The sequence below is a fragment of the Rhea americana genome, unplaced genomic scaffold, assembly GCF_003343005.1.
Source record: "Rhea americana isolate MKP2758 unplaced genomic scaffold, rheAme1 scaffold_825, whole genome shotgun sequence".
NCBI lineage: Eukaryota > Metazoa > Chordata > Aves > Rheiformes > Rheidae > Rhea > Rhea americana.
In genome coordinates this window covers 6651-17728 of record NW_028187007.1, presented here as the reverse complement: position 1 = coordinate 17728, position 11078 = coordinate 6651, and the positions used below count along the sequence as shown (strand labels likewise).

General features: G+C 65.1%; 1 protein-coding gene across 1 annotated transcript; it reads left to right on the top strand.

Annotated features, from left to right (window-relative positions):
- The first annotated feature begins 147 nt into the window (after positions 1-147).
- On the top strand, positions 148-9490 carry PDE2A (phosphodiesterase 2A). Its single transcript, XM_085323197.1, has 19 exons — positions 148-308; positions 387-498; positions 838-877; positions 1428-1491; positions 1597-1675; positions 1798-1975; positions 2071-2183; positions 2819-2896; positions 3165-3287; positions 3513-3583; positions 3919-4041; positions 4145-4232; positions 4355-4402; positions 4510-4584; positions 4823-4922; positions 5143-5255; positions 5343-5381; positions 5531-5637; positions 6108-9490. Exons 1-19 carry the CDS (start codon positions 202-204, stop codon positions 6334-6336), a joined length of 1887 nt encoding a protein of 628 aa, XP_085179323.1. The 5' UTR covers positions 148-201; the 3' UTR covers positions 6337-9490.
- The last annotated feature ends 1588 nt before the right edge of the window (positions 9491-11078 follow it).

Here is an 11078-nt window from a genome sequence, read left to right as displayed (position 1 = left end):
CTCCAGCACCCCACAGCCCCAGCATCCCATGGACCCAGCACCCCACAAACTCCAGCACCCCACAGTCCTGGCACCCAACAGCCCCTGATCCTGGTGCCCCACAGCCCCAACACCCTACAGTCCCGGCGCCCCACGGCCCCTGCACCCCATGGCCCCCCTCACTCTTCCTCCCTGCAGGAGGAGCACAAGCAGCTGAACAACATGCTGGGCTTCGAGGTCACCTCCATGCTCTGCGTCCCTGTCACCAGCCGGGCCACTGCGCAGGTGGTGGCCCTGGCCTGCGCCTTCAACAAGCTGGGTGGTGAGAGGTGAGCGTGGGGCACATGGGGTCTGGCCGTGGGGTGCYGCGCGGGCACCCATGTCCCAGCCCTGCTCTCGCCCCGCAGCTACACGGAGGCAGACGAGCACAAGATCCAGCACTGCTTCTGCTACACCTCCACGGTGCTCACCAGCACGCTGGCCTTCCAGAAGGAGCAGAAGCTCAAGTGTGAGTGCCAGGTGAGACCCCAGCGGGTGCCCCCGGCACCCTCCCAGCCCCAGCACCCTCCCAGCTGAGCTGCGCACCCCCAGGCACCCTCCTTACAAAGGAGCTGCTGGCAGTGGCGGGGATGTCACCCCAGTGTCCAGCCCCATCAGCTCCCCCCTGGGTTGTCCCCCTCCTTCCAGCAGCAAGAGGGGCTGGCATGCGGCACGGGAGCCCRGACACCTGCGTCTCCAGGCCGGCTGCCAACTGCCCACAAAGCCCTGTGGCACCCTAGCATGGACCTCTACCCACCCTGTTCTGGTCATCCTYGGGCCCATGCTGGTTGCTAACAGTGTCCTCTCTGTCCCCACCAGGCCCTGCTGCAGGTGGCGAAGAACCTGTTCACGCACTTGGGTAGGTGGCTCGGTCCCCCTGTCGCCTGCTGCTTCTCGGGCCATCACCCGTCSCCTGTCTCCAGGCTGGGGGACACCTGGTCCTGGGGGCTGGTGATGGGAGGGGGAATGTGCACGCATGCGTGCCGTGCATGCATGCACTTCCACACACACACTCGTGCACGTGCACACACAACATTGAGTGCACTTGGGTACACCTGCACGCACCCATGCACTCGTTGCGTGAACGCAGAGCCTTGCACGCACTTAGAAATGTGTGTGCACACACGCACGCTGTTGCATATGTGCATGCCCAGGTGCAGCTTGGGCCGCACGCACAAGCACAGTGCTGCGTTGTGTACCTTGCTGCACACTCACACGTGCTGTGCCACAAATACACGCGCACACACACACACACRTGCGTGCTCTGGGAACCCACCACTTCATCACACATGAGCCGGGYGGTGCCAGCAGCAGGAGCTTCCCTGCCTGCTGCTCCCTACTGCAGAGCCCCAGCGCTGCTCAGCGCACGCCCCGGGCCCCACCGCTGATGGCTTTTCTTCCYATCACAGACGATGTGTCCGTTCTGCTCCAGGAGATCATCACAGAAGCCCGAAACCTCAGCAATGCCGAGATGTGAGTGGCTCCTGGCTCCCCAGGGGTCAGGGCTGGGTGTCACAGCTGAGTGAGAGGCCKSGATGCCCTCGGGCATGCCGTGAGTRCCTGTGAYCTCTCTTGCAGATGYTCTGTGTTCCTGCTGGACCGGCTCAGCCACGAGCTCGTGGCCAAGGTGTTTGATGGTGGCGTGGTGGACGATGAGGTGAGCTGGGTGTGGGCAGCTCCAGGGATGAGATGCAGCATGATGCCAGAGGCTGGGCATTTGGGGAGGGCTCTTGCCTTGCGTGGGGCCACCCTGAGCTTGGTGCCTCTCCTTGCCTGCAGAGCTATGAGATCCGCATCCCCGCAGACCAGGGCATCGCTGGGCATGTGGCCACCACCGGCAAGATCCTTAACATCAAGGATGCCTACTCCCACCCGCTCTTCTACCGTGGTGTGGACGACAGCACTGGCTTTCGCACCAGGAATATCCTCTGCTTCCCCATCAAGGACGAGAACCAGGGTGAGTCRGGGCGTGGTGTTTGGTCCTGGCTGGGTCAGTGCACAGGGGACTTGGGGGCTGAGGTGATCCCTCTGACTGTCCCACTCTGGTCCTAGAGGTCATTGGCGTTGCAGAGCTGGTCAACAAGATCAATGGACCCTGGTTCAGCAAGTTTGATGAGGATCTGGCCACTGCTTTCTCCATCTACTGTGGTATCAGCATTGCCCACGTAAGTGCTGGGGACACCTCTGGCTCCCCAGTGCTCCCACCTGAGTGGGCAATGGAGAGAGAAGAGCCTGTCTCTGTCCCAGGTGATGGGGAGAGGAGAGCCCGTCTCCATCTCGGGTGGGCGATGGGGAGAGCAGAGCCTGTCTCCACCATGGGCAGGTGATGGGCGGAGGAGAGCCCATCTCCATCATGGGTAATGGGGAGAGGAGAACCCATCTCTGTCTCAAGTGATGGGGAGAGGAGAGCCCATCTCCATTGCAGGTGATGGGGAGAAGAGAGCCTGTCTCTGTCATGGGTGGGCAGTGGGGAGAGGAGAGTCCATCTCCATTGTGGATGATGGGGAGAGGATGGCCCATCTCCATCCTGGTCAATGGGGAGAGGAGAGCCCATCTCCATCATGAGTAGGCAATTGGGAGAGGAGAGCCCATCTCTATCATGGGTAATGGGAAGAGGAGAGCCCATCTCTGTCTCGGGTGATGGGGAGAGGACGACCTATCTCCATTATGGTCAGTGGGAGAGGAGAGCCTGTCTCCGTCACGGGCAGGCGATGGGAAGAAGAGGGCCCATCTCYGGATGGAGCTCTGGCGGGCCGTTGTCACCCCCAGTCATGCTCACACCTCACTCCCACCCCGGCAGTCCCTCCTCTACAAGAAGGTGAATGAGGCGCAGTACCGCAGCCACTTGGCCAATGAGATGATGATGTATCACATGAAGGTGAGCCGTCRCGGTGGGCCAGGACTGGCATTGGGACAAGGACCAGGATCTGGGGCGGGGTGGGCGAGCTGCTCCTACACAAGACGATGAGCTGGCTTGGGCTTCACCTCAGGGTTGTGTGCATCTCAGGGGATGTAGGTGGATGTCAAGCAACCAGAGCTCTGGGCCAGTCTYGAACCAGCCAAAACCCAAAGGGAGGTTTTGAGGCTGAAATGGCCCGGGAACAGCTCTGCGGGCTGCTGGTGAAGGCTCTTGTCCTGTCTTGTAGGTCTCCGATGATGAATACACCAAACTACTCAGCGAGGGCATCCAGCCYGTGTCAGCCATCGACCCCAACTTTGACAGCTTCACCTACACGCCACGCTCGCTCCCCGAGGACGACACCTCCATGGTGAGCGCTGGTGTTCACCTGCCTCCTTGCAAGGGCTAGGCAAGGAGGAGCCACCAGCACCCTGCATGCCCTTGGTCGCCTCACCTATCCTGGCATGAGGAGCAGGCTGCTGGGGGAGCTGCAGCAGTGGGGCCGGCTGCTGCGGCCAGGCCACCTCCCTGCCTGCTGGGCAGAGGCCCCCTTGGCGCCCRAGCCATCACCCTGTGCCTGCCATCCCCTCTGCAGGCCATCCTGAGCATGCTGCAGGACATGAAYTTCATCAACACCTACAAGATGGACCGCCAGACGCTCACCCGGTGGGTGGCCTCCATTGGGATGCCATCGGGAGGGGGATCTCATGTTCCTCATGATATATGTCCCCAAGGCACTAGCTAATGGCATAGGAAGGAATCAGGGTGCCCAAGTCCCCATCCTTGCTCTGCCACTGACTTGCTGTGTGGCCTTGGGCATGTCCCATGGCCCCGCGCCTCAGTTTCCCCAAATACCTGGGCTGTACATGGGGGCACTACACTGCAGCTGCACTCGCGTACCCATGGCCAGCTGGGGATGGCCACGCACCCTTGGAGGACATGGAGGGGACATGCCCGTGGGCCCCGCGTCCCCTCCTCACTGCCAGCCTTGCCGCGTCCAGGTTCTGCCTGATGGTGAAGAAGGGCTACCGCGACCCACCATACCACAACTGGATGCACGCCTTCTCCGTCTCCCACTTCTGCTACCTGCTCTACAAGAACCTCGAGCTGGTCAACTACCTGGAGTAAGGTGCCCCCGTCCTCATCCTCAGCCTGGTCCTGCAGCCGGGCTGCCCCCTTGCCCCCTGCCATGGCCCCCGCTCCGACCTCTCCCCCTSCACCCTGCAGAGACATCGAGATCTTTGCCCTCTTCATCTCCTGCATGTGCCATGACCTGGACCACAGAGGCACCAACAACTCCTTCCAGGTGGCTTCGGTGAGCCCTGGTTGCGAGAAGAGAGGGGACGGCGCGAGCCCCTGGTCGGGGTGGGCGTCTGGCTGGGTGGGGGAAACGCTGGGGCAGGGCTGCACGTTGAGCCCGACCGCTCTGTCTTGCAGAAATCCGTCCTGGCAGCGCTGTACAGCTCAGAGGGCTCCGTCATGGAGGTGAGGGTGGGAGGGGGCCCGGTGGGGCGGGGGGCTCCCGGCGGGCTCTGCGGCTCCGGCCACATCCCGCACCACCGCCGGCTCCCCCAGCCCCGCTTCTCCCGCAGAGGCACCACTTCGCCCAGGCCATCGCCATCCTCAACAGCCAGGGCTGCAACATCTTCGACCACTTCTCCCGCAAGGTGAGTGGGCCACCGGCGGGACCTCGGCTTCCCCGGGACCCCCCGTGCCACGCTGCAAGGCCTGCACGTTGCTGCCGTCGGGGCAAGGTCCCCGGACGGATCCCTGGGGGCGACGCGCCGGCCTTTGTCCCACTCCGGCTCTGCTTCCCACCGGGCACGGTGCAGCGGGCTCCTCGGGTGCCCGGGGCTGACGGAGGCGCCGAGCTGGTCACGCTGGCCATGCCGTCTGCCCCTGCAGGACTACCAGCGCATGCTGGACCTCATGAGGGACATCATCCTGGCCACGGACCTGGCCCACCACCTGCGGATCTTCAAGGACCTCCAGAAGATGGCAGAAGGTGAAGCTGGGCCACGAGGGCCCAGGGCTGCAGCGGGCATCGCCACTGGGTCTCCTCCAGCCCCGTGGGCAGCGGGTCTGCAAGATGTGCTGGCCTGGGGACTGGGACGTGACACGGCGGGTCCCGGGTGTCCCCAAAGCCCTCATGCGGGTGGGGAGGGGCAGAGCAGGCTGCGGGGCCCCTTCGCCCACCCGAACCGTGCCCTCYGCTTGCCCGGCAGTCGGCTACGACCCCAAGAACAAGCAGCACCACAGCCTGCTGCTGTGCCTGCTCATGACGTCCTGCGACCTCTCGGACCAGACCAAGGGCTGGAAGACCACCAGGAAGATCGCGGTGAGTACGCTGTGGGGTCTGCGTGCCCCCACGGCGGGATGGGGCCACCGGCGGCAGCCCCCGGTGCTGACAGCCTCTCCCCCGCAGGAGCTCATCTACAAGGAGTTCTTCTCCCAGGGAGATCTGGTACGTAGCGCGGTGTCCCCGTCCCAGCGCGGGGCCGCGGCCGCAGCCTCGGGGAGCTCGGCGCGTCCCGAGGGACGCGGATGGGGCGGGTGGCTGCGGACGTGGACCGGGCTTGGCGGGTGCTGAGCCCCGCTGCGCCGGCGCCGCAGGAGAAGGCCATGGGCAACCGCCCGCTGGAGATGATGGACCGGGAGAAAGCCTACATCCCCGAGCTGCAGATCAGCTTCATGGAGCACATCGCGATGCCCATCTACAAGTGAGTGCCCTGGCGGGGGCCCGTGCCGGCGGGGGGCTCCCGCGCTGCCCCGGGCGTCCCCCGTCCTCTCGCATCGGCCGTGGGCTGCCCAGGGCAGTCCCGGGCACCCAGTGCCGCTCCCTCCTGCCCCTTCGTTCGGGGTCTTCGTGGGTGCTGCAGCAGCGCGGGTGCAAGGGGTGCTGCCACAGCGCGCAGAGGCCGTGTCGCCCTGCCTCGGCGCACTCCTTTGCCCCCCTGCCCCTCTTCCCCGCTGCCGACCCCATGCATTTGTGCCCCCCGGGCACTGCCAGCCCCATGGGTCCCCCCTTGGTGGGGTTGCAGGCCGGAGCATCCCTGGGTGAAGYGGAGTGGGCTCGGGCGCTGCTGGGTGACCCCGGGCGCCGAGGGGGGGGTCTCCCGCCGTGGGGCTGGGGCCGGAGCGGGGCAGCCGGACGGCGCGGGCCGCGGGCTGAGGGGTGCCCATCCCGCAGGCTGCTGCAGGACCTCTTCCCCAAGGCCGCCGAGCTCTACGAGAGGGTGGCCAGCAACCGGGAGCAGTGGACCAAGGTGTCCCACAAGTTCACCATCCGCGGCTTGCCCAGCAACAACTCCCTGGACTTCCTGGACGAGGAGTACGAGCCGCAGGGCCCCGGCGGCGCGGGCGCCCAGCTGAACGGCTGCCTGGACGCCGAGGGGCTCCCCGAGTCGGGGGCCGAGTGAGGGCGGCGGCGGGGGGGCGAAGCGGAGCCCCAGCCCCGACCCTGCCGCTTCCCCCCCTGCCCCCTTCTCCCTTTTTTTTATTTCTTTTCCTCCCGCTCCRGCGCGGTGCAACCCGATCCGGGCGGCAGCGGCTCTCTCCGGACTGCTTCTCGCCCCGGGGCGCAGCCGCCGGCTCGTCCCCCGCCGGCGGAGCTGCAGGCGTCGCCCGCCCCGAGGCACCGGGTGCCCTCGCTCTGCGCCGAGGTGGAGACCCCCAACCCCTCGGTGCCCTCGGGCCGCCCCGGGGGCGAAGTTACGGCTTCGGTGCAGCCGGGAGGGTGAAGGGGCAGAGGAAGGGCAGGACCGGGACTGGAGAAGCAGGATGAGTCCGGCCAGAGGATGCAAGAAGGCACCTGGGGCCACCCAAGACGTCTGTCCCTTGGGCTCGTCCCCAAGCCGTGGGGCACAACGCTGCGTGGGCAGTGGGCTGCCGCTCTGCACCCCCTGGGGACGGTTCTGGGGGGACGCCCGGGACCAGGGTCCACAGCGGGTCCGGTCCCCGCCAGGTCCCAGACTTTGCCAGCCACCCGCGGTCCTGCTGGCCCCACTGACCGCCATGCATGGATGCCACCAACCTCTCGTATCCCTCTGGCCCTACTGACCACCGTGCAGGGACCCCACTGGCTGCCCGCGGTCCCAACAGCCCCGCTGACCACCAGGCATGGACCCCACCAGCCACCTGCGGTGCTGCCAGCCCCACCAACCATCGTACTTGGACCCTGATGGCCACATGTGGTTCTACCAGCCCCACCGACCACCATACATGGACCCTGATGGCCATGCGTGGTTCTACCAGCCCCACTGACCACCATACATGGACCCTGATGGCCATGCATGGTTCAGCCAGCCCCACTACCCACCAGGCATTGATCCTACTGGCCACCCACAGTCTCTCTGACCCTCTTGATGGTCATGCATGGGTCCCACCAGCCGCTCACATCCCTCCAGCTCTGCTGACCACCATGCCCAGACCCTGCCAGCTGTCCGCAGTCCCTCCAGCCCTACTTACTGCTGTGCAAGGATCCCACAGCCACCTGTTGTCTCTCTGGTCCTCTTGATCACCACACAAAGACCTGGCCAGCTGCTTGTATCCCTCTAGTCCCACCAACCACAATGCATGGACCCTGACAGCTGCCACCAGTCCCTCCAGCCCCACCAACCACCATGCATGGACCCTGATGGTTGTCACCAGTCCCTCCAGCCCCACCGAACACCATGCATGGACCCTGATGACTGCCGCCTGTCCCTCCACTCCCACCGACCATCACGCATGGACCTGACAGCTGCCAGCAGTCCCTCCAGTCCCACCAACCACCACACATGGACCCTGATGGCTACCAGCAGTCTTTCTGACCCCATCAACCACCACACATTGACCCTGGGAGCTGCCAACAGTCTCTCTGGCCCCACCAGTCACCACATATGGACCCTGACAGCTGCCCATCAGTTCCTGCAGCCCCACGGACCGCCATGCATGGGCCCCGACAGCTGCCAGTAGTCCCTCCAGCCCCTACTGACCATCACACATGGACCYTGATGGCTGCCCATGGWCCCTCCAACCCCATGACCACTGTGCAGCCCCTCCAGTCCCACCAATCACCACACATGAACCCTGATGGCCAGCTGCGGTCCCTCCAGCCCCACCAACCACCATGCATGCACCCTGGCAGCTGCCCACAGTCTCTCCAGCCCCGCTAACCACCACACATGAACTGTGATGGCTGCCCGTGGTTCCTGCAGCCCCACTGACCACCACACATGGACCCTGACAGCTGCCTACAGTCCCTGCAGTCCCACCGACCATCACACATGGACCCTGATGGCTGCCATGAGTCCCTCCAGCCCCTACTGAYCATCACGCATGGACCTCAATAGCTGCCTGTGGTCCCTCCAGCCCCATGACTATCGTGCATGGACCCCACCAGCTGCCCACGGTCCCGCCAGCCCTGGGGCTCTGCTGAGGGCATCGCAGCAAGCAGCCCTTGGGCCCCTTTGAGCCATATACATGGCACCATCTGAAATCATAGGTCTGCACRACCGAAGCCACCTGAGATGGCTTTGATGAGATGGCCAAAGCCACCTGAGATCCCCGTGGGGTTGTGGTGGGGCCCTGCGCAGGACAAGGCCCCGCAAGCAGCTCAGTGTAGCCGGGTTTACCGAAACGGAGCCGAGGAAGAGGGCCGGTGCTGAGCTCCACGGGAGCGCCGGGAGCAAGGTCGCCGCCGGGGCGCTCCGAAACCGGCCGCGAAGCATGAACGYGCCGGGCAAGGCGATCGTCACGGCAGAAACGTGTCAAAGCGCTGCTTCCCGGGGTGGGTCGTCCCCCCCACCCCGGATTGGGGCTGCGGAGAGGGGGGCGCTCCCTCTCTCCTTTCCCTCTTTAAGCCACAAGCTGTGCGTGTCCCGCAGCGTGTCCTGGCGCCCGCCCGTGCGCGTGCGGAAGCAGCGGGAGGCTCCARAGCCGAGATGCTAACTGGGGAACAAACCAAACTGTTTGCATTTTGCCTTACCTACTCTGAGTTGCCTTTAGAGAGAGACGCTTCGCCCAAGCCCCCGGCCGGACCCCGCGTCGCTGCCCGCTGCGCGCCCCGGCGGCGGCTTCTCCCCGCGTTCCCCAAGCCCCGGGAGCCAGGAGGAGAAGGACGGCAGGTCTGGAAGGCAGACCCCCCCCGACCCCAATAGGAAAAAGCCAGTGAAGACCAACCCGGTGGAGTACACCCCCCCGCCCGCTCCCCACGCTCCGGAGTGGCTCCGGCTTTCCTGGCACGCCGTGGGAGCGCGCAGGGATGGGTGCAGCGTTCCCGCCGTGCTTCCCGGCGTTCGGCGCCCGGGCAGGTTTGCGGGCAGGTGCATTTTGCTTCCCTCTCCCGTGCCCCTGTACATATCCCCCGGAGACACCGCAGAGCGCCCGGAGCCGCCGGGACGGATGCGCCCGGCGGGCGGTGCGGACGGGCGCCGCCTTTCCCGGCTTTTCCGCCTCCGCTTCCCGCGGCGCTGGTTGTTGGCTTCCTGCCTTCCCCCCGGCGCTGCGGAGGGGGAGCCTGGCGGGAACACGATGGTTTTCTTTTTTTGTTGTTGTTCGATTTGGGTTTTCCTAATAAATTTCGTACGTGGAGCTCCCCGTGGCGGCTCGCTCCGTGTGTCGCGTGCAGCATACGGCATGCGGGATGCAGGATGGATGCATGATGTAGCATGTGGCGTGCAGGGTGCAGCATGCGGAATGCAGCATGTGGGATGTGGCATAGGGGTGTGTGTGGGATGCAGGATCCGGGATGCAGCGGGCAGGATGAAGGATATGGGATGCAGGGTGCAGGATTCAGCACGCAGCGTGTGGCATGTGGCATGCAGGATGTGGGAGGGATGCGGGATGCAGTGTGCAGGATGGATGCAAGATGTGGGATGCGGGATTTGGGATGGATGCAGGATGCGGGACGTGGGATGCAGGATGTGGGATGCAGGTAGGAACGCAGGCAGCCCCGTTGCTTCTGCTGCCTTTCCCCCACGGTTCCTCCTGCCACCCAGAGATGCACGGGCCCCGCTACYGCCTCCCAAAATGCCTCGCCGTTATTAACGGCATCTCCATCAGATGCTCCCCGACTGGTTGTTCCTCTGAGCAGCCGCAATCGGCTCGCGTGACCGGAGCTCTGCCCCAGYGCTCGAGAAATGACTCTGCTCCGCGCTGCTTCCATTTCTAGCACAGTAAATATTTATCCACAGTTAGGGATATATACGTATATATTGGCTCGTTCAGGAAATGCTGCTCTGCTGAAGCGACCTCCCACAGCAAGGCTTTAGCAGGAGAAACGTTTGTGAAAAAATGAGCCCCAAGGGGAGGGCCAAGGCATGGGCAGTGACGGTCCCCACGGTCCCCGCGCTGCCCCGCGAGCCTCCACGCCTGGGTCCCGCTGCCAGGAGCGGGCGGCTGGGTCAGCGCTGGGAAAGTCACCTCTGCCTGCCCTTGCCTCCGTGGGAGGCGTGCAACATGTGCAAGGYGAGGTGTGCAAGGCAGGGCGTGCAAGGAGCCGCCCCCCTCCCACCCCCCAGCGCCGGCTCCAGCCCGGCAGAGCCGCTCGCCCCGGCCGGCGGCCCAACATGCGTGCGGCGCCGCGGGCCCGGCTCCGAGCTGCGCGTTTGCCCGAGCGAGGATGTTAAAAGCAAGAGGGGAACCAGGTCAGGGCCGGCCCCGGTCGCGTGGGAGCGGTTCTGGCTGGACTGTGGGTTTCTTGCTCGGCTGCGGATGCTGCGTGGCGATGAGCCTCGCGACACCATGCCAGGTTTGGCCACCACCTGGCCAAAATGCTCTCGCCACACGTGCACGTGCTTGCTCTTGACATGCACTTGTGTGCTCTTGCATGCTTGCACGTGCATGCTCTCAACACACACACGCTCTTACACACTTGCATGTGCATGCTTTTGACATGCTTGCGCACGCATCCTGGGGGGCTGAAGCGGCTGCACAGGGGCATTGCCAGCGGCAGGGTGCCCGGATCGCCCCCGGGCACCGCRTCGGGGATCCAGGCAAGCCCCGAAACACCCCCATTGCCAGGCTCTGCGCAGGTCGTGCACCGCCATGGGGCTGAGCGCGGCCCCATTGCCAGGTCCCTGCCGCAGCACCGCCCTCAGCACCGTGGCCTGGAGCCCCTTGGGCCGGTTCATCGCCACCGCCGACCGGGGTAGGAGAGTGGGGCTGTAGCAAGAGCCCA